At 41.2% G+C, this 24,640-nt stretch overlaps 1 protein-coding gene across 4 annotated transcripts in view; it reads right to left on the bottom strand.

The window, feature by feature from the left end:
• Positions 1-24,640, bottom strand: part of LOC117531769 (regulator of G-protein signaling 6-like) — a 112,092-nt gene that overhangs the window by 27,131 nt on the left and 60,321 nt on the right. For all 4 annotated transcript variants that reach the window (XM_034194902.1, XM_034194904.1, XM_034194905.1 and 1 more), the window contains exons 3-6: positions 11,065-11,164; positions 7,390-7,440; positions 7,175-7,281; positions 1,458-1,509 (exon numbers count right to left, since the gene is read on the bottom strand). In XM_034194902.1, coding sequence (XP_034050793.1) covers positions 1,458-1,509; positions 7,175-7,281; positions 7,390-7,440; positions 11,065-11,164 — 310 coding nt within the window. The remainder of the gene's footprint in view (positions 1-1,457; positions 1,510-7,174; positions 7,282-7,389; positions 7,441-11,064; positions 11,165-24,640) is intronic.

Below are 24,640 nucleotides of genomic sequence, written 5' to 3'. Positions count from 1 at the left end.
CCAACAAAAAATCGTGATTTTTGTTGCATAGAGCCCGACCGGTATATCGGTTGGCCAATAATGTTGGTCGATATGAGGCTTTCATGAACATATCTGTATCTGCATTATTTCTGCCCATATGAAAACATTTTTATTTTACCAAATTAACAATGCAGAAAAACACTTTTGGCTGTTGGAAATGGTGGCAATATGTCTTTTTTTCCCAGCAAAAGGGGGCTCTGACAGCATTGTCTACAATGCTGGGACCCCATCACCCCTTGGCCATGTTAGCAACATCAGACAGAAGCAAAATGAACCACTGCCATTCAGAATGGGCTTTTTACAGTGACAAGAGACTAGTGGTCATAAATGAGAAGTCTGTTTTTTGCAAATACTGAGCAACTGCCAGTCCAAGTGAAGGCAATGTGACGGCTGCTTGATGTATGTTGGTTGGTTGTTGGTGACATTTGTAGTTAGTTATTGTTGGGTTCATGTTTAAACTGTAAAACATCAAGCCTCAGTTACATATGGGTTTATAGCAAACTGTTAGGATTCATTACTGTTTTTTAATTTATCAGCAGATGTATCTGTATCATATCAGCACCACCAAAAACTCCATATCGATCAGGCTCTAATTAGTGGGTCTTAGCGGCTTTGTGACTGCAGCTTACTGAAGTAAGAGCATTCACTGCGATATGGAAGTGAAAAAAAGTGGGAACAGAAAAAGGCCTTCACGGACGCAACACAAAGCCCAACAGTCACGCCCAAGAATCACAAAGGATTAAAATTTTCTGACACATTATGGCCCAAATAACTAATCAGTTAATCAAGGAAATAATCAGTAGATTAATGAATAATGAAAGTAATCATGAGTTCCAGCCCTATTGATCAAACGTCAGATCTCTGGTCTTTTCTGTGGTGTACGTCCTCGGGTTCTGTACTAAACAGCCAAATAAAAAATGTTGGCGTGGCTCTGATTTGTGAAGAAGCTGACAGATTAATTGAGATGTTGGCAGGATGGTGCACTTGTGTTGGGATTTGTTTCAATTCACTGATTCAGCAGAACAGATTGATACAGTTTTGACCTCTTCTAGCTGGTTTTTGCAACAAAACAAGGGGAGAGAAAAAAACACATTAATCAAAGCTGTTCATACAGACATCTCGTCCCGAACAAGATACCTGCTCTGGATACACAAATGTAAAATTGTATCTGAATCTATGACAGTACTACAATGTTACTTTCTGTGTACAGTATTTATGTCATTAAAATGTTAAATACTATGGAAAACATGCAGCTTTATTTCCCTATTTAAGTTGCAGAAGTAGATACAGTCTGATACTAGTGATTGCAATACACGAGAATGGAATATTGAAATATATTGATTTCTTTGCAAATGTAAATGGGGCCATAGAAGAAAAAAATAATCCTGCTGGTTTCCAAAAACACAACTATGACAGAATGTGACATTAAAACTCACCATAGTCTGTGTTCTCAGGTTCCCAACAATTTGAAGGCCAAAAATATGGAGACTGAAAAGAAGGAACAAGAAAAAGAACTTAGGGAAGTGCTGTTTCTTTTTTCTGTAAGTGTCAAAGGAAATTACAGTGCTCTTTTCAAATGTTTAAAAAAAAACAACTTATTCTCAGGATATCCAAGTTACACTTTCAACATGTTTTAAGATAGAGGTTATGTAGTTTTTGAGACATTTTGGAAACAAGCTAAGAAACTACACTCACAGAAATATTTAACCCTAACTTTTAAGATTTATGTAATTTTATTACATGACAAATTCCCATTTACTTTTTTAGATAATTTTAATACAAACCTACCAAATAAACCTTACATTATGCATATTCATTACTGTAATAAACCCTATTCATATGAAATGCATAATCCTCACCTTTATGTATTTAGTATTAATAAAATATAATTACTCTAAATCAATAATGATGACAGTATTTATTTAAAATACATAAAGTATATTGTTTGAATTGCATAATAACTATGTTACCTATGCCATTTATCTTGTATAGGTAACATAGTTATGCAATTCAAACAATATACTTTATGTATTTTAAATAAATACTGTCATTATTATTGATTTAGAGTAATTATATTTTATTAACACTAAATACATAAAGGTGAGGATTATGCATTTCAAATATGAAGATGCATCATGTAAGGTTTATTTGGTAGGTTTGTATTAAAATTATCTAAAAAAAGTAAATGGGAATTTGTCATGTAATAAAATTACATAAATCTTAAAAGATAGGGTTAAATATTTCTGAGTGCACTTAAGCATACGCCGGCTATAAGGTGAGAATGCGCGCAGCTCTGCATCAGTCACATGTTGTGATGTTCATAACATCAAGAAAAGTCATTCGATTTTGACCAAATTTGCACTGGACATCCAAAATGTGTGTACCTGAGATGACCTAAAATTTGAGCATGATCACGTTTCACAAACACTCAATAAGGACCACCCACTTTGCTGAACAATGTGTTGATTTTTGTCCTCATGATAACTTGGAAAAAATATATCAGATTTTCACCCAATTTGAAGTAGGGGCGGGGGTGGGGGGTTCTCTTAGATATAAGAAAGGGTTCCAAAAAGTGGGGAACCACTGCTCTAAGGATCATCTGCTTTACTGAACAGAATTTTGATTCTTGACACTAATTATTCCCAGAGAGCTGTAGTTTTTTTTTTTTCTTTTTTCTTTTTTAGGGGGTGGTCAGTATCAGTTGGCTACTTCATATTCCTACCCTAACCTGTTAGGTAGGAAAAAAACACACACACACACACAAAATAAAATAGAAAAAAAAAATCAGTATTTAATGTATATAAATTTGAAGCTTTAAATTTAAAAAAATGGAACTGCAAATATTGTACTTAATTATTGTACTTAAATATTGTACACAAATCTCTTTGTGGTTGTGTGGTTAGATCAGCAACACAGTTATTTTTGTTTCCAAATTTACATGAAAGTGATCAAACCAATGCTAAGCGAACTGAATGCCGTGGTATGAATTCCTGACGCGCGGCTGCTCTGTGCACTAAAGTGCCTTCTTATAATATAATCTTGAACATCGATGTAATAAGTTCTTGCACTGCTTGCACTCCCTCTGTAGTTATCTTCCTTGTAAAGTTTAAAAGCAACCGGCGGGTTGATGATGATCTTTTCCACAATGAGTGTGTCAAAATTCTGTAGCAACTGATATAGATTCAAATTTAATTCCCAAGTCCATTAAAAAAAGATCACTTAACATCTGCTGTACATTCGTAATGGTCAACCAAATTACAACTTGGTGATACTCCATCACATATTTAATTTCCATTAGTACTATTAAGTAACATCAGACAAATGAGCTTGTTTGAGTATAATAAAGAGAAAGATAACCTTCGCTCTAATCCACATTGTTCTTTCAACTTGCAGAAAAAGGCGATTTGCCAGAGGCACAAATCAGCAAATTTCTAACAAGAGAACACAGCTGTCATTGAATCTGGGTCTTCTATGGTCTGCTGCTTATTTATAGACTCAATAGTAGAACATCAAAAATCCCCTGTCACTGTTCCTTGTAGTACAGCAGATAACAGAATATTTACAGACAAATTGTTCAAATCTGCTTACAAAATTTGACTTTTTATACCTTTTTGGTATATATTTTAGACAAATAATGTTATAATAACAAATAATGAATTTTCAATCGGGGGCCAAATAGGGGTCAATGAAGAATTGCACAGGGGTCAAAATTAAAAAAATGTTCCAATCATATTGAAAGCTAGACCACATTATGTGTCTGATCATAACTATTCCAAAAAGGTATAGTTTGGACTATCTATGACTGAATGTTATGGAGTTATGGGGTAAAAACAGCAAGAATGGTGACAAAGGTCAGTTTCAGTTTGTACAGGAGTCAGAAGTTAAACTTGCTCCAATTTAAAACATGATGCAAATTATTGGTTGAGTTAATAGGGTTTTAAAAAGGAATAGTTTGCACCATGTGTCATGCTTAGATGTCATGTTACGGGGTAACATATGTCACAAGTCACAGAATCCAATGGACGTCGGCATTGTTTGACCTTTACCTTACAGACCAAGCATTCAACACAGTCAAAACTATTCAATTTGTTAATCCTATCAATGCAACCAATAATTTGCACCACTTTTTACCAAAATTGGAGCAACTTTAACTTTTGATCCCTGTACAAACTGAAATTGACCTTTGTCAACATTCTTGCTGTTTTTACCCCATAACTCCATAATATTCAGTCATAGATAGTCCAAACTATACCTTTTTAGAATCTCCATGATCAGACAAATAATGTGGTATAGTTTTCAACATGATTGGAGCACTTTTAAATTTTGACCCCTGTGTAATTCTTCAATTGACCCCTACCTGGCTGCCTATTGAAAATTTAGGTGGCTTTTACAAAAGAGTAATGTCTAAGGTGTATGTGTGCCAATTTTGGTGTTTGTTTCCAGAAATGAACAATTGTTACAGTTATCTGCTCCACTATTAAGGCTCAAATAGAGATTGGCCACTACATTTCAAATGCGCTGTAGGGTTCGTTCCACGGGTTCTGATGACCCGGGCCTCTTGAACCACATCATCATCAGATCAGAGGAATATTTTTAGCCGCAGCTCGGTGAGCAAATGCGACACACACAAACACAGACACGATAACGGCTTTTAATCTTGAAGAAACAGAGGTGACGATGCGTGCATTCACAGGTAGGTAGATTGAGGGGGCGGAGTAAACGGATGATGATGCACCGTCAGCTCAGCACTTCCCATGGAGGAGCTTGCTGACCAGAGCTGGGTGGCTGGATTAAGACGCTAATGGTCCCAGTCACAGTAATGAGTCACTGTGGAGCCGTTAAAGTCCACGCTGGATCAGATGAAGCAACAAAAAAAAAGAAAAATAAGAAGACTGTAGGTCTGGTACTCTGGGTCACCTCCTGTTCCGACGCAACGTCCAGGAGGGATACACAGTGTTGACCTTCGTATGATGAGTAATAGGCTTAGCGGGGATTTGTCCTATTAGCATCATGCAACAAATGTTTGCTTCAGATACACAACCATCATCTCAATATTTTCTATTATTTACTCAGTGGCTTGCAAAAAATATAATACATTTATCATTGTAGCAAATGTTCCATAACCATTATGGGGCCCTTTTCAGAAAACCTTTTTCTTTTCTATCCTCATCCTTTGGTTGATGTGGTTCATGAACTACTGAGTGGATCTTGACAGGGTGAGGAACTACTGAGTGTGTACTGCAAAAAAAAAAACGGGTGTCTAAAAACAAGATAAAAACACTAAATCTGAGGGAAATTATCTCGCTGCATGGACAAATCATTTCACTTTCAATTCAGTTCAATTTAATCAGCTTATAAAGCGCCAAATCACAACAAAAGCTGTCTCAAGGCACCTCACACAGAACAATTCAACATAAAATTAAAATAAATAAATTTAAAATACATAATTAAAAACAGAAGTAAAAGAATAAAACAGGTAAAAATAAAAACTATTCTTAAGAAAGAGAATAAAAATAGGTTTTAAGTCTTCACTTAAAAATGTCCACGGACTCCGACTGCCTCACGGTTGCAGGAAGACTGTTCCACAGGGTGGGTGCACGATAAGAAAAAGCTCTTTGACCCACTGACTTCTTCTTCACCCTGGAAACACAGAGAAGTTCCGCATCCTGCGACCGCAAAGCCCGGGCCGGCACGTATGGTTCCACCAGATCGGCCAGATAAGACGGCGCCAGTCCATGAACAACTTTATAAGTCAATAACAAAACCTTAAAATCTGCTCTCACAGAGACAAGAAGCCAGTGCAAAGATGCCAAAATGGGTGTGATATGTTCAAATCTGCTTTGTGTCAAAAGTCTGGCTTCATTTGACAAGATGTCTTGAATTAAGTTTGTTAAATCTAGAAAGAAGCATTGAAACACTTACAATAAGAAAGTGCCTAACATTTGTAAAAAATAAAAAAAAAAGTTGGTAAGAACCAGATAATTTGCAGAGTACCCAGATTAAAACAAAACCTGTAGATTTAGAAGTGTTAGATAATTTGCTTCTATCTAGCTTTAACAAACTTAACCCCTTAACACCTGAATTTATATAGCTGTATATAAAAAAATGTTTTGTGTGTGTTTTTGCCTTAAAGTAGATGGTAAATAATGTTGAGATTATTACACTTTTGCACAAAAAATAAATAGTAATTTTGGTATTTTGGTAATAATTTATGTTATAATGTTATAATAATAATAATGGTATGTTGCAAATTTGCGACAACAGGCATACTGGTCAATTTGGTATGATGCATATTTGAGTAAAATATTGTAGCATTTATGCAACAATAGGCGTTAAGGGGTTAATTCAAGACATCTTGTCAAGTGAAATAATCTGTCCATGCAGCAAGATAATTTCCCTCAGATGTTGTGTTTTTATCTTGTTTGTAGACACCGCTTTTTTTTTTTTTTTTCAATGTTGAAATGTGAGCTCCTGTAGTCCAGGAAGACATCAGCAACCAAATAAAACAAAGAAAAGGCCAAATCTGAGACTTAAAACAGCAGCATGTTTTAATAGAAAGAAGTAAGTCCTCAAAAGACCGTTGACCGATTCTGTAGCATGAAGCGGATAAAAGTATGGCACCCGGTACTTCTCCAGTCAAGGCCAGTACCCATTTACAGCTGGGTGGACGGGGACAACGTGTCGTATTCAAGGACACAGATAGGTTGTGTGAGCAGGATTTGAACTCAAGTCTAACATCTTTTCAGGCCAGCTTCTGATCCACTGAGCTACCTGCTCTACTTCAACAGATAGACTGCATTTTTGACGGCACGCTAATAAGAAGGCACCATCTCTATCAGTCCAGCCGACTGAGTACTGAGGACCCAAAAATCGGACAATGCCAGGAGGACACCTGCGTATCACTTAGCTACTTTCAAGAGATAGGTGTAGACCATTAGTTGTTGTGACCCTGTGCCACTGGGTCAAAAGTCTGACACCCTATGACTACACCACAGCATCACTAACCCTAACCCTAATTATCAAAGCGGCAGCAGGACACAAAATGTTCCTAGTTTTTTGTCGTATGGTTGCAGGAGGAGCCACCAAAGTCCTATTGAGGATAATATGGTTGAAGTAGTTCCTACTATCATTGCTGAAAGGGTCAATACTGCACCTGAAAGCGATAAAGGGTTCCATCATCTTTGAGTGTGAGGACGTGGTCAGAGATGGGGAAGATGTAACCATGTGCAGCGATCAGACTTCCGAGGTGGATGGCTTCAGCTGTCGAACAAACAGAATCCACACAGGCGGGAGGGAAGCAAATTGGCTTTTTAATTTAGTCGAGCACTATTGTGCGCTTTTTGTGATGCCAGATGTATTCAGTCATACCTGGATCCTCTATGGAGAGGTTTTTCATTAGCCACTGAACAATGTCTGCCCCTGGTATTCAGAGAAACACATGGGTTAGACCAGACTTCACAATAGGACAGCTGCAGTAGTTTCAACAAAAGCTCCACTCCACAAACAGAAATGAGAATTGGGTTAGTATTTGTGAACGCCGTGTTCAAAGCTGTCACTGTGGGTCAAATACATAATGCAACAGGTTCCGCAATTCAACAGCGATTCATCGTCCACAATCCAATATCAAATGATAAATAATTTATGATGCGGGTAATTCAAAGCTGATTTAACACAATTCAATTTAGTTACAATTCAGGGTCAGTTTTACTTGGATATAACGCAACTTTTTTTTTATGTGTGTGCTAGTTTTTACATTCATTCATTCAATCATTTTGAATACCCGATTACTCCAATCAGGGGTCACAGGGGGACTGGAGCCTTGTTCCTTTCTTGAGTATTCAAGCAAAAACTGACTGAGAAAAAGTTACTGATGGTTGCAATTTGTGTTGATGACTGCCCCGAAGGTTTTGGTGATTTTTCGATGGCCATATTCCTGATTCTTGAAAGATCTCATTATATTAGTGAAATTTGAATCCACATATCCTTGGGTATTGGTAGAATGATCTTATGTCAAATAAGCAGTTACTAAAGGAAACCTAGATGAGGTGTACTATGTGTGAGGAGATTGTTAAGTACAACACTATGGTTTGTACAGGGGTCAAAAGTTAGAATTGCTCCAATTTTTTAAAAGGTGATGCAAATTATTGGTCAAGTTAATAGGGTTTCAAAAAGGAATAGTTTGCACCATGTATCATGCTTAGTTATCACGTTATGGGGTAACATATGTCACATGTCATAGAATTCAATGGATGCCAACATTATTTGACCTTTACTTGAGAGATCAAGCATTCAACATAGTCAAAACTGTTCCATTTATTAATCCAAGTAGCTCAATCAACAATTTGCACCATTTTTACTAAAATTGGAGCAACTTTAACATTTGACCCCTGTACAAACTGAAATTGACCTTTGTCACCATTCTTAAGGTTTTTACCCCATAACTCCATAACATTCAGTCATAGATAGTCCAAACTATACCTTTTTGGAATCTTTATGATCAGACAAATAATGTGGTATCATTTTCAATATGATTGGAGCCTTTTTATATTTCAACCCCTGTGTAATTCTTCAATTGACCCCTACGTGCATGTAGAGCAATGTCTAAGGAGAATTTGTGCTGGATTTGGTGCTTGTATCACCATCTAAAGTATTGTTTCAGTTATTTGCTGCACTACAGCCAATGATGCGTTTGAGTGCTTCAGTGTGGTATGGGTATGTTGGTGGCTTTCCTCACTTTTGCTAGAAGGCACATGAAAACACAACACCGGAGGAGTTCAGGACTGCTGTTCTCCAGGAACGGTGTTAGCTGACAGCACTTTCTTCACATAAATGGTGATTAACTGGATCTTTTGGGGCAATTTGTTTTGATTCTGCTTTCAGGGTGTGTGCTAACATACTCGCCTGTATGAGCCACCGGTATCTTTATATTAATGCGTAACGCTTCATCTTTACGGCCGTGGTGTCGCGTTTGCGGCCCTTTAGCTGTCTGCTCCTAAACAGCACAATATTTGGCCATTCTTGATGTTTGGCGGAGGCCATGAGAGAGCAAGCAAGGCCATCAGACCTGAGGGAGCCATGTGCAGGAGTGACTCGGACGCAGAAGATAGAGTGGGAGCACATCCCCGTTTACACCGCTGATTCATTCATCCACAAGCACTCGCATGCACCAACGCACGAAGCCATACAGTATGGGTGAGTGTGTGTGTGTGTGTGCACAGAGGGACACCGACGGGAATGAGAAGGCGAAAGACAGCTTTCGTGTGGCGTGACGAGGGTGGCATTATGCCACATGTGGTGTCCTGCAGCAGAAAAAGTCTTTATCACCAAAGACGGCATCTGCCTCCAACTGTAGTGGGAGCAATTTAAACGAGCCCAGAAGGTCGGGTTTGCTGAAATGTTTGTGTCTTGTGTTTTCTCTGTGCACGCTCAGTGGATAAAATGACAAACTGATAAATGCCAATAGCGCACACACACTGGCTGTTTGGGAAGAAGGTGGTGGTGGGAAGGTTGTACTATAATGTGGCATGAAGGGCCAAGACTGAGCAGATTCTCCTACTAATGATCACAGGTAGCAAGGAAACGCTGCACCGTCTAGGCCCTTGATGCTTGCCTGTGTCTAAAAGCAAGATAAAAACACTAAATCTGAGAGAAATTTTCTTGCTGCACAGACAGATAATTTCACTTGACAATATGTCTTGAGTTAAGAATTAAAGAATTAAGAGTTTTTTAAGAATTAAGAAAAATTAAGAATTAAATCTAGAAATAAGCATGCCAAACACTTAAAATAAGAAATACATTTATTAATTTAATTAAATTATCTAATACTTCTAATAGAATAGAACAGTCTTTATTGTCATTGTATGGGGGAGGGGGTACAACAAAACTGTGGGGTGCACCTGCAGAGCTACTGTATGCCACAAAAAAAGAAAAACAAGACAAGTTAAAACATTGCTTAAATATGAGATATGTACTGTATACTGTTATATATATATATATATATATATATAATTTAATTTAATTTAATTCAGCTTATAATGCGCCAAATCACAGCAAAAGCTGTCTTAATTAAAAATTAATAAAAAAATTCAAATACATAAACAAAAACAGAAGTAAAATAATAAAACAGATAAAAAAAATAAAAACTATTCATAAGAAAGAGAATAAAAATAGGTTTTCAGTCTTGACTTAAAAATGTCCACGGACTCCGACTGCCTCACGGTCGCAGGAAGACTGTTCCACAGGGTGGGTGCATGATACGAAAAGGCTCTTTGACCTGCTGACTTCTTCTTCACCCTGGGAACACCGAGAAGTCCCAAATCCTGCAACTGCTATATTTAGTACTATATTAACTGTACTTTATTCATATATATATATATGAATAAAGTACAGTTAAAAAAGTGGCTGTAAACATTTAGGGCAGTGATGAACTTCTAAATCTTCTAAATCTTTTTTGTCTAAAGTATCTAAATCAGAAGTGTTTTTTTTTTATCTTTTATCTGCAAATTATTTGGTTCTTACCAAGATTTCAAAAAAAAAAAAAAAACTGTAGAAGTGTTAGACAATTTATCTTGTTTTATGAGTTAATTTCTTATTTTAAGTGTTTGACGTGCTTATTTCTAGATTTAACTATCTTAAGTCAAGACACCTTGTCGAGTGAAATTATTTGTCCATGCAGAAAGATGATTTCCCTCAGATTTGATGTTTTTATCTTCTTTTCAGACACCCCTTTTTTTGCAGTAAACATGTGCCGTACCAAGATGCTTCTTGGGAGAACAATTGGCCCTGTACTCAGTCAGGTGGTGTAAAAGCAGCATAAAGGTAATTAATGTGTCTGCCTAAGTGTGAAATGTTAAGTAGCAATCAGTGCAGGTGTGCGCGTCTCTCATCCTGTGTGTGCTGAGATAAGTTCCAACCCCTCGTCATAAACCTCAACATCACACAGTCGGTAACAGCAGTGGAATGAAAGAATATACAGTATTAATGTGCAGTCATACGCACATATATTGCATATATTCATCTACAAACAAATGCAAGATTACTAACCTGATACGACACTTGGGATCTTGGATAAGAAGCTTTTCACTGTTCGGATGGCAACGCCCCCCGCTTTCTCGTCTTGTATTCGTGTAACGATGTCTTCAATCTGTGGAGAAGCCAGAGGGAGTTTTATTTTGACTACATCAGTCATCTAAAATGATTGATTTCAGAACTTAGAGGCACAGTTTGGAGTTAAAGACAAGGAACCAGTCAACAAACCAGCTCAGGTCGAGTTATGATGATGTGACGTAATCCACATTGTGTAACTCATCAGACCCATAATCCAAACTGTTTCACTGCCCGCCAACTTCTAATCTTTCACATCTCCACCCAGCATCCACCTGTAGCTTCTTGGCTATGTGCCTAGGAGAAAAACAAATTGTCATTGCCATCCCCCGATTTCTTTTCCTGGAGACAGCTTGGTATCTGAATGTGGTCTGAAAGTGAATATGTTCTTCTGTGGCATGTGCCCCATCCATTTATCAACGTACATAAAAAGATGTCCAGCAGCTTTTGATAAAATGCCATAAATGTCCAAAAATGCCCTATTTTGCAATGTTAAGGAAAGTGTGGGTGTGGAAAATTCATGGATTCACTCCATTACTAAGATTATTATTATTATCAATCAATCAATCAATTTTATTTATATAGCGCCAAATCACAACAAACAGTTGCCCCAAGGCCATACAATAATTACGTAAAAACCCCAACGGTCAAAACGACCCCCTGTGAGCAAGCACTTGGCGACAGTGGGAAGGAAAAACTCCCTTTTAACAGGAAGAAACCTCCAGCAGAACCAGGCTCAGGGAGGGGCAGTCTTCTGCTGGGACTGGTTGGGGCTGAGGGAGAGAACCAGGAAAAAGACATGCTGTGGAGGGGAGCAGAGATCAATCACTAATGATTAAATGCAGAGTGGTGCATACAGAGCAAAAAGAGAAAGAAACACTCAGTGCATCATAGGAACCCCCCAGCAGTCTAAGTCTATAGCAGCATAACTAAGGGATGGTTCAGGGTCACCTGATCCAGCCCTAACTATAAGCTTTAGCAAAAAGGAAAGTTTATGCCTAATCTTAAAAGTAGAGAGGGTGTCTGTCTCCCTGATCTGAATTGGGAGCTGGTTCCAGAGGAGAGGAGCCTGAAAGCTGAAGGCTCTGCCTCCCATTCTACTCTTACAAACCCTAGGAACTACAAGTAAGCCTGCAGTCTGAGAGTGAAGCGCTCTATTGGGGTGATATGGTACTATGAGGTCCCTAAGATAAGATGGGACCTGATTATTCAAAACCTTATAAGTAAGAAGAAGAATTGATCAAAAATGACTCCAAGATTTCTCACAGTATTACTAGAGGTCAGGGTAATGCCATCCAGAGTAAGGATCTGGTTAGACACCATGTTTCTAAGATTTGTGGGGCCAAGTACAATAACTTCAGTTTTATCTGAGTTTAAAAGCAGGAAATTAGAGGTCATCCATGTCTTTATGTCTGTAAGACAATCCTGCAGTTTAGCTAATTGGTGTGTGTCATCTGGCTTCATGGATAGATAAAGCTGGGTATCATCTGCGTAACAATGAAAATTTAAGCAATGCCGTCTAATAATACTGCCTAAGGGAAGCATGTATAAAGTGAATAAAATTGGTCCTAGCACAAAACCTTGTGGAACTCCATAATTAACCTTAGTCTGTGAAGAAGATTCCCCATTTACATGAACAAATTGTAATCTATTAGATAAATATGATTCAAACCACCGCAGCGCAGTGCCTTTAATACCTATGGCATGCTCTAATCTCTGTAATAAAATTTTATGGTCAACAGTATCAAAAGCAGCACTGAGGTCTAACAGAACAAGCACAGAGATGAGTCCACTGTCTGAGGCCATAAGAAGATCATTTGTAACCTTCACTAATGCTGTTTCTGTACTATGATGAATTCTAAAACCTGACTGAAACTCTTCAAATAGACCATTCCTCTGCAGATGATCAGTTAGCTGTTTTACAACTACCCTTTCAAGAATTTTTGAGAGAAAAGGAAGGTTGGAGATTGGCCTATAATTAGCTAAGATAGCTGGGTCAAGTGATGGCTTTTTAAGTAATGGTTTAATTACTGCCACCTTAAAAGCCTGTGGTACATAGCCAACTAATAAAGATAGATTGATCATATATAAGATCGAAGCATTAAATAATGGTAGGGCTTCCTTGAGCAGCCTGGTAGGAATGGGGTCTAATAGACATGTTGATGGTTTTGATGAAGTAACTAATGAAAATAACGCAGACAGAACAATCTGAGAGAAAGAGTCTAACCAAATACCGGCATCACTGAAAGCAGCCAAAGATAACGATACGTCTTTGGGATGGTTATGAGTAATTTTTTCTCTAATAGTTAAAATTTTATTAGCAAAGAAAGTCATGAAGTCATTACTAGTTAAAGTTAAAGGAATACTCGGCTCAATAGAGCTCTGACTCTTTGTCAGCCTGGCTACAGTGCTGAAAAGAAACCTGGGGTTGTTCTTATTTTCTTCAATTAGTGATGAGTAGTAAGATGTCCTAGCTTTATGGAGGGCTTTTTTATAGAGCAACAGACTCTTTTTCCAGGCTAAGTGAAGATCTTCTAAATTAGTGAGACGCCATTTCCTCTCCAACTTACGGGTTATCTGCTTTAAGCTGCGAGTTTGTGAGTTATACCACGGAGTCAGGCACTTCTCATTTAAAGCTCTCTTTTTCAGAGGAGCTACAGCATCCAAAGTTGTCTTCAATGAGGATGTAAAACTATTGACGAGATACTCTATCTCACTTACAGAGTTTAGGTAGCTACTCTGCACTGTGTTGGTATATGGCATTAGAGAACATAAAGAATGAATCATATCCTTAAACCTAGTTACAGCGCTTTCTGAAAGACTTCTACTGTAATGAAACTTATTCCCCACTGCTGGGTAGTCCATCAGAGTAAATGTAAATGTTATTAAGAAATGATCAGACAGAAGGGAGTTTTCAGGGAATACTTTTAAGTCTTCAATTTCCATACCATAAGTCTAAGATATGATTAAAGTGGTGGGTGGACTCATTTACATTTTGAGCAAAGCCAATTGAGTCTAATAATAGATTAAATGCAGTGTTGAGGCTGTCATTCTCAGCATCTGTGTGGATGTTAAAATCGCCCACTATAATTATCTTATCTGAGCTAAGCACTAAGTCATTATCTCCACAATTATCTCTATTAGAATTATCTCCATTATCTGTTGTTGGAAAATTAACAAAAAATATCAAAACACTTGGGGCTTCATTTACCAAGATCCTAGATAATGAGTGTTAAATTGCACGGGTAGTCTAAACCTTTGGGCAGTGGCGCAGAGAAGATTATGCAAGTGATTTATTAAGAACAGTTGTGCAGCTGATAGCAGGTGGTAATCTGACGTAGAGAGCAGAATGTAAATGAGGATTTTGCATGTATTAATGGCCGTAAGTGCAAAATTAAATTATGTCAGCCACTTGCACCTGTGTGCCTTCGTTACACACAAATTCTGCCACATAACTGAGCATGTTCACGCACTGGCAATTAAAACAAAAAGTCCATCCATGATATTTTAGCAAACCTGTGAATAATTATAATGTGTTCTGCCAGTGGAACGCACACACACAGCTTTGCACATACACTCAACAAAAATATAAACGCAACACTTTTGGTTTTGCTCCCATTTTGTATGAGATGAACTCAAAGATCTAAAACTTTTTCCACATACACAATATCACCATTTCCCTCAAATATTGTTCACAAACCAGTCTTAATCTGTGATAGTGAGCACTTCTCCTTTGCTGAGATAATCCATCCCACCTCACAGGTGTGCCATATCAAGATGCTGATTATGCACCATGATTAGTGCACAGGTGTGCCTTAGACTGCCCACAATAAAAGGCCACTCTGAAAGGTGCAGTTTTGTTTTATTGGGGGGGATACCAGTCAGTATCTGGTGTGACCACCATTTGCCTCATGCAGTGCACACATCTCCTTCGCATAGAGTTGATCAGGTTGTCAATTGTGGCCTGTGGAATGTTGGTCCACTCCTCTTCAATGGCTGTGCGAAGTTGCTGGATATTGGCAGGAACTGGTACACGCTGTCGTATACGCCGGTCCAGAGCATCCCAAACATGCTCAATGGGTGACATGTCCGGTGAGTATGCCGGCCATGCAAGAACTGGGATATTTTCAGCTTCCAAGAATTGTGTACAGATCCTTGCAACATGGGGCCGTGCATTATCCTGCTGCAACATGAGGTGATGTTCTTGGATGTGTGGCACAACAATGGGCCTCAGGATCTAGTCACGGTATCTCTGTGCATTCAAAATGCCATCAATAAAACGCACATGTGTTCTTTGTCCATAACAGACGCCTGCCCATACCATAACCCCACCGCCACCATGGGCCACTCGATCCACAACATTGACATCAGAAAACCGCTCACCCACACGACGCCACACACGCTGTCTGCCATCTGCCCTGAACAGTGTGAACCGGGATTCATCAGTGAAGAGAACACCTCTCCAACGTGCCAAACGCCAGCGAATGTGAGCATTTGCCCACTCAAGTCGGTTACGACGACGAACTGGAGTCAGGTCGAGACCCCAATGAGGATGACGAGCATGCAGATGAGCTTTCCTGAGACGGTTTCTGACAGTTTGTGCAGACATTCTTTGGTTATGCAAACCGATTGTTTCAGCAGCTGTCCGAGTGGCTGGTCTCAGACGATCTTGGAGGTGAACATGCTGGATGTGGAGGTCCTGGGCTGGTGTGGCTACACGTGGTCTGCGGTTGTGAGGCTGGTTGGATGTACTGCCAAATTCTCTGCAACGCCTTTGGAGACGGCTTATGGTAGAGAAATGAACATTCAATACATGAGCAACAGCTCTGGTTGACATTCCTGCTGTCAGCATGCCAATTGCACACTCCCTCAAATCTTGCGACATCTGTGGCATTGTGCTGTGTGATAAAACTGCACCTTTCAGAGTGGCCTTTTATTGTGGGCAGTCTAAGGCACACCTGTGCACTAATCATGGTGTCTAATCAGCATCTTGATATGGCACACCTGTGAGGTGGGATGGATTATCTCAGCAAAGGAGAAGTGCTCACTATCACAGATTTCGACTGGTTTGTGAACAATATTTGAGGGAAATGGTGATATTGTGTATGTGGAAAAAGTTTTAGATCTTTGAGTTCATCTCATACAAAATGGGAGCAAAACCAAAAGTGTTGCATTTATATTTTTGTTGAGTGTAGTTCTCTGTGTGTTCCACCAGTAGAATTCAACATAATTATTCACAAGTTTTTAAAATACCATATAATTAAATGGCTGAAATAGGAGATTCTTTTTTTATATTTGTTTGTTGTAATAGCCAGCGCATGAGCATACATACTCATGCACTGTGCATCCTGTACACAGAGCCGTGATGCCCCACAAAGACTCCAAAATGTGCATCTGTGTGTGGGTCACCTGTTACACATGGAGATATTTATTCTTAAAGAAACAAGCACATAAACAAGTAAAGTTAAACATGCCGGACATGTACACTGAATGATTTTAACGTTCTATGCAGCCACTGTACCAGAACAGCAGTCTAAAACCCAAAGATCCGTAAAAAAATTCCAAACTTGCAAAATTCAGATGCTATCAACGCCCGCTAAATTTCCTTTTGACCTTGATACATCATGTAGCATGGCCAAACATCTTTTTGCATGTTCCCTTCCAGAATTTTGCGCACTTGGGTGGACAAACTCCAAACTGCATATTCATAAAGGGAATTGTGCAAAATGGACAATATGTGGTATCTTGTGCATTTCACAGATGTTACACACTGTTAATGACTCAGTATGCAGGTGCATTTGCAAGCGCACTGTTGTTTGTGCACATCTTTAAACATACAAACCCATAGTAAATTGGACCCTTGCTCTCTTGGTTAAGCAGGAAGAAAATTCTCAACCCTACCCTGAGATCTGGTCCCATATATACTGGGTTCATCCTTGGGATTTACTTCAGCCTTCAGTCATGGCGTCATTGGTAGAAGTAAGAAAAATATCTCTTTCTCTGCTCTGTAATGTAACAGCTAATGCTCATGAACATGGAACGGGTTTGTGTCATCAAATCACAGGACCATAGCTTCAGTATGAACTGAAACAAGTATTTGTGTATTTTTACATCAAGCTCAAGTGGTGAACAGGTCATTTTAACCTGCTGATAAATCCTGTCATGGTTCTTATAACTAAACATAGTCTGGCTCGGGGCCTGTTCACTACACAGATAAAACCAGCAAACATCCACAAACTTGTGTTCAGTAAAGCTTACAGACAGTTGCAAGTCCGTGCACACTGAAGTGTTTTGTGCTGAAGTGACGTTCTTTGACGAGTCATATTGGAGAACAAGGGGTCAGGTCATGTACTGATGCAAACAGTCGTGCTCATTTGCTTGATGGAGTCCCACCAGAAATCAATGCACACTTATAAGACCCTGATTGTGCGCACACAGCGATATTATCAGCCTCATGTGCAATACAGTAGCTGCTGTGGTTGTTGTTCTGGCTGTTAAATTCTTTATGACCAAGTACATTCAGGTCAAGTCTCGGGTCTGCGAGCATGTGGTGGTACCGCTCATCACCTCATCCACCACACTGTGGAAATGTAGCATAGCACAAGTTCAACCAGGAAAACTCAGATTATAAAACTTTCAATGAGATTCACTTTATCAGTAGCAGTTTTATCTCTAATAGGAAGTAGCAGATCCGCTTTTAGGTATCAAGTCACAACCTATAGGAAACAAACATGTTACTTAATTACAACAGTTTGCAGTTGCTGGCCAGAAATGCTACCTCCTCCACTCTACTGCCACCAGTTGGTCCCCGTCTGAACACTGGGATAGGCTCCCCTGCCTTCTTCCAACGACAGGATTCAGTTAAAAGTTCCCCTTTACTGCTGTGACTGGGATGTCCCCAAAAGACTGTTCTAACATTCTGTACAGTATCACTATGGATTAAATTTACAACAGGCAGACAACTGGTCGATTTACACCTTTTGAAAGTAGCCATGAATTTGCCACAGCCAGGTGAAATGTGGTGGTCCCATTGGCCTTCTCCAACCACTAGGGTTCTTAACTCTGAGGTGCCTGCATGCTGATTCATACCCCAAAAAAACACACCACATGGCCAAAATATCATTGCTGACACTCCCTCACCATGCAAATGATACTACTTAATATCCCGTCGTTTGACAGAAAGTCATTCCAGTGGTACCCAATGATGCTCCGAAGAGACCTAGAACCAAAGCCATCCAGTTGTCACCTTAGATGACTGGTTAGCATCCAAGTCTCACACCTATACAGTAAGACAGAAGGCACCATGACCCTAAAGACTTGGACTTTTATTCTCTTGCAAAGATATCAGTATCAAAAAATGTCCAGCAATCTCAGTACATTCAGACACGTGTGTGTGTGTGTGTGTGTGTGTGTGTGTATCATGGTCAGCTGTAGTATATGTACAGTTTATCCTCTTTTTGCCAACAAATGTACAGCCCACTTTATTTAAAACAAAAATTCAGTGTATTGTAGGTGCATATGGAATAGTTTAACACTTTATTATAGTTTTGGTGTCAAGCTTATCCACTGTAAGATCTGTTGATGCACCACCATCTGTATTTGATACCAAAGGTGTAGGAGGTGGGGGGGGGGCAACCGCCCCCTGGGCTCGGCAAAATGCTCAAATTCGGGCAGATGGGAAATTCGGGCATGGGCCGTGTAGACTCTGAATACAGAATAGAATGACCTAAAATGTCAGACTTATTTTCGCAATTAATGTAAACAATCAAACCGCTATTTGGTCACCAATATAAATATAAATATGGGTATGTAAATATATGGTAATTTGAAGAATCATGGGGGTTTCTGAAATTTGGGCAAATTTGGTGTCGCTCCCCCCCAAATAGACCCCACCTCCTACGCCTATGTTTGATACTACAATCCATAATAGTTGTCACTGCCCATCTACTTATGGACCCGATTATAAGAAGCATTTCCCATTTCAATGTAACTTTAATCCATTCAGATTATTTTTTACAAGTGGATAACTGGTCAGCAAAAGAGATCAGTATGCCCTCATATGACAGTCGGGGGTAATAATCTGATTGATCCACACACGCTCTTCATCACCAACAAAATGCTCAGCTTTAATCATTTAGCTGACACCCACAACACCCACAACCCACAGAACAGGAGTATGAGGCAATTACCAATCTCACTGCAAACTTGAGAGCTTCTTAACCTGAATTATTGAACATCTACTGTTATGTGAGGAACATGGGCCGAGGAGCGGCCCAGAGTCCAACAGAACCCAGCACTAATTGAACAGTTCCAAACCACCTAGGAAGGAAAATAAACACACATCCAAAAAAACCATGTCCACCCCAGCCCCCCAGCACACAACAGTACCCCCCCATCAACGGGAAGCCGCCCGGTAACCACACAGCCAAAAACAAAACCCACCCCCACAACGGGGCCCAAAACAAAAAACAGGCCACAGGGCCGGGAGAAGCGGCCGGAAGGCTGGCGGGAAAAAAAAAAAACACACACACACCCCCCCAACCTGTAGAGCCTAACAACACCCAGAGGACCCCTTCGTCAACTCCAGGACACATAACCACGGCCGGGGCCACCTAGGAAGCCCCAGGCACATCCGGGAGTCCCAACGCCCCCCAGAGGACCGTCCCATCAAACCCCAGGGGGCACCCCCACAACCCAGAACCCCCCACCCCAGCCAACGTGGCCAGCCGGCCCCACAGGCAACTCCCCCCCCCCAGAGGACCGTCCCATCAAACCCCAGAGGGGAAGGCAGGAGGGAACAAAAACAACCCAAAAGACCAAAAAAAAAAAAAACCCCAGGCGGCCCCAAAAACCACCCCAGGGCAAACAAAACAAAAGAGCACCCCGTAGTCCCCCCCAGCACACCGAAAAGACCCCGGAACACCACCCCCAGAGCCAATCGGTGACGTCGTCGCGGCAAACAACCCAAGACCAACAAGCCGGAGAGGACGACAGGAAAAACAAAACCCAGTTCCAACCCCAAGGACAGGGGAGAAACTGACAACACGGCCGGCGTCGACCCCACGACCACACTCCAGCCCATCAGGAGGGGTGGCCAGCGGAAAAGGCGAACGGCACAGATCGGCCCCACCGCTCCGACCGGAGTGCAACCCCACTGCCCGACACCCCAGCAAAGCCAATGGCAAACGGTCAGAGGCCCGCTGGGGCCGGAGCGGAACCGGAACAACAAAACCCAGCAAAAACCCGAACCCCCCCCCCCAGGCACAGAGGCTCACATGGGAACGCCCAGCACAGCCAACCTGCACCACCCCATCACACCAAAGACAGACAGCCCGAAGCGCGAGAGGCTGGGGTTAGGGGACAGGAAAAAGAAAAACCAAAACAAAACAACCCAACCCCCAAAACACAAACGAACCAACCCCAAACAAAAAAAAAACAAAAACTCCCATGCGACTGAGTCAACAGACTCCGTCCAACCTGCTCACCCCACCAGACTACACAAAAAACAAACAGCTTACCCACACACATCTCAATCCCACCTAAGCCCCAAAAACACCTGGAGCACTCCTACTACGCCATTTCCTGCCGCTCATTTGACCGGGGCAAGATGGCCACTTTTACTCTGCCCAATTGCATTGGTTCGTCAATAGGAGGAGCTAGAGGTCCCGTCGGAGGAGTGTCACTGGAACGAGGAAGAGGTGGTCCGGACCTGTGTCTGGATAAACCACGAGATACAAAACCTCGCTCAGACCCACGCCCCCTCTCGCGTCCACGCTCCCTAATCCGATCATCCAGACGAATAACCAAGGAGATTAGTTCATCTAACTCCTTAGGTTCATCACGGACTGCCAACTCGTCCTTCAAAGATCCATTCAACCCATCTACAAACACCCCTTTTAAAGCAGTCGCGTTCCAACCAGACTGTGCTGATACGATTCGAAACTCCACCGAATAATCAGCTGCACTACGTCGCCCTTGTCGGAGATTCAACAATCGTTGAATCTTAGTTTTTGTCTCCATCGGATGATCAAAAACCAAACGAAACTCACGAGAAAAATCGTCAAACGACTCCAGCAGTGGTGATTTTTGGCTCCATAGCGCGGTTACTCACGCCGCAACAAATTAGTAACGTATGCGACACGGCTACTCTCAGACGAGAAAGACGCCGGTCGCTGAGCAAACATCAAAGAACACTGCATAAGAAATGGAGCCTCTACGTTTCCAGAATAAGGCTCCGGATGGCACATATCCGAGTCAGGAGCCGAATCGTCAGATAACGATCTAGTCTGCACCGAACGCGACGGAACCGAGCCTGCAGCCGTGGGAAGCGGAGCAGCCTGCGCTATAAGCTCCGTCACACGAGCATCAGTTTGCTTAATCTGGAGTGACAGGTGCTGAACCTGCTCCCAGATCAGCTCCAGGTGTTTCTGAGTGACAGGTGCTGAACCTGCTCCCAGATCAGCTCCAGGTGTTTCTGAGTGACAGGTGCTGAACCTGCTCCCAGATCAGCTCCAGGTGTTTCTGGACTTTCTCCTGAAACGGAGCCGCTTCGGTCGCTGGGTCCATACCAAGTATGGCCGGAGAATTCTGTTATGTGAGGAACACGGGCCGAGGAGCGGCCCAGAGTCCAACAGAACCCAGCACTAATTGACCAGAAGCAACTCCAGAAAGAAAAACAGATTTATTACTGTCACCCTGTGCTGTACATAAAATCTAAATAATAAAAGTCTGGTGAGGTGGACAAGTGGCGCACTCTCTCAGCACCACAACAGATCCGAGCCCGAATCTTCTGGACTCAATCGTTCCATCAACACCCCCCCCCCCCCAGGTGGCTTTCCAGAACAATGCTCTCTGACGTGTGCTGACAGCGCTTGCCTCTCACCCTCATCCTCCTTCACAGACGTGATGTCAGCCTCTGGAGCAGCCCTCGGCATCCTCATATACTCGTCACAAGAATGCAACAAAGTTCAATTCTCCGGCAATCCAGTCCAACTCACTGCTGGCTTAAATGCAGCTTCTCATTACCACATAGGTACCAGCTGAAAGCCCTTAGATCTGCACGTGAATATCACAGGTGTCGTAACTTCCTCCTAATAGAGAGCCCCACGAGATCACAGCAGGTGCAGCCAATCATCATAATAAAGGTGAGAGACTCTTCTGCAGCACAGCTTTCCCAGAGATCAGTTCCAAACCACCTAGGAAGAAAAATAAACACACATCCAAAAAAACCATGTCCACCCCAGCCCCCCAGCACACAACATCTACTGCGGCAAATTACTGCTGTGACCTTGTTCTTTCAAAGGAAGGGACGGTGGAAGGAAGAGACCAGCACGCTGCACCAGGATTTTTTTGTCCTGATTTTGCCTACATTTAAGGAGTTTTACATGAGCGCAATCAAAGGCATTGCATTCAAGTGTTTCCTTTGAAGACGACCCTCTATGTATAACAAAGCGGGAAACGCTCTTGTTCAAAGCAGATCTGAAGGACTCTTCAAACCACATGAGACACAACAACTTGGAAATGGATTAAGTCCTTTTGTTCTCAAAATAACGGACCTTGCCTTAAGTAGCAGCATAGGAACAACAACTAGTTATCTTCCTATAGAAAGACAGCAGACACAAAGTGCTTGGCACAGCTGCAGAAAGTGCACGGCGTATCTCCTGGCTGTACGAGTTAATGGTGTTTGCAGCTTGGTGTGGAGGGCTTTTCAGAGGCGAACATTGCTGCTTGCCTGTGATAACGGCCCTTTTGCCACCAAGCCTCCATAAATGATTATCAGGAAAACACTTGTGTATCTTGCCACCATGTATTTGCATTTGCTGATGTGCATGTGAGCACATTCACATCAGGATGTGTGTGCATGCATTTTCATCTCATCTGTCACAGCTCTGAGGGCAGTCGAGGCAGCGCCATATAGTGAGAGGACTGGTTTAGGGAGAAGGTGAGGGGAAAAGTGCACAGTAACATGCACAGACTACAATAACAAAGAACAGAAATGATTGAAGTGCAGAAAAATAGTCACTTTTGTACAAATCTGCCATGGAACCATTTCAGAGGAATAATAATACAAACCTATTCAGAATGTCTAGTTCTCATTTCTGGTGCTGTCATTTCTCTGTTTAGAGCCTGTTTATTTTGGGTTCAAATACTCTAATTCCATATTATGGTTATGAATTTCAACATTACGTTCCAAGATGGAAACTGACACAATCTTAAATATGTTAATGCCACATTCACACCGGATGCCACGCGACGCCACAAATTCATCATTTGCTGCAGGAGCGGGGGCCAGAGCAGGCGACATTGAAGGAAATTTGAAACTGCTGGCTAAGGCTAAGCGTAAATTTGGTAAGATTGTAATTCACGTCGGCAGTAATGACACCCGGTTACGCCAATCGGAGGTCACTAAAATTAACATTGAATCGGTGTGTAACTTTGCAAAAACAATGTCGGACTCTGTAGTTTTCTCTGGGCCCCTCCCCAATCGGACCGGGAGTGACATGTTTAGCTGCATGTTCTCCTTGAATTGCTGGCTGTCTGAGTGGTGTCCAAAAAATGAGGTGGGCTTCATAGATAATTGGCAAAGCTTCTGGGGAAAACCTGGTCTTGTTAGGAGAGACGGCATCCATCCCACTTTGGATGGAGCAGCTCTCATTTCTAGAAATCTGGCCAATTTTCTTAAATCCTCCAAACCGTGACTATCCAGGGTTGGGACCAGGAAGCAGAGTTGTAGTCTTATACACCTCTCTGCAGCCTCTCTCCCCCTGCCATCCCCTCATTACCCCATCCCTGTAGAGATGGTGCCTGCTCCCAGACCACCAATAACCAGCAAAAATCTATTTAAGCATAAAAATTCCAAAAGAAAAAATAATATATCACCTTCAACTGCACCACAGACTAAAACAGTTAAATGTGGTCTATTAAACATTAGGTCTCTCTCTTCTAAGTCCCTGTTAGTAAATGATATAATAATTGATCAACATATCGATTTATTCTGCCTAACAGAAACCTGGTTACAGCAGGATGAATATGTTAGTTTAAATGAGTCAACACCCCTGAGTCACACTAACTGCCAGAATGCTCGTAGCACGGGCCGAGGCGGAGGATTAGCAGCAATCTTCCACTCCAGCTTATTAATTAATCAAAAACCCAGACAGAGCTTTAATTCATTTGAAAGCTTGACTCTTAATCTTGTCCATCCAAATTGGAAGTCCCAAAAACCAGTTTTATTTGTTATTATCTATCGTCCACCTGGTCGTTACTGTGAGTTTCTCTGTGAATTTTCGGACCTTTTGTCTGACTTAGTGCTTTGCTCAGATAAGATAATTATAGTGGACGATTTTAACATCCACACAGATGCTGAGATATGACAGCCTCAACACTGCATTTAATCTATTATTAGACTCGACTGGGTTTGCTCAAAATGTAAATGAGTCCACCCACCACTTTAATCATATCTTAGATCTTGTTCTGACTTATGGTATGGAAATTGAAGACTTAACAGTATTCCCTGAAA

This window comes from Thalassophryne amazonica, chromosome 19 (assembly GCF_902500255.1).
Source record: "Thalassophryne amazonica chromosome 19, fThaAma1.1, whole genome shotgun sequence".
In the NCBI taxonomy this organism is placed as follows: domain Eukaryota; kingdom Metazoa; phylum Chordata; class Actinopteri; order Batrachoidiformes; family Batrachoididae; genus Thalassophryne; species Thalassophryne amazonica.
This window is presented reverse-complemented; position numbering and strand designations above follow the sequence as displayed.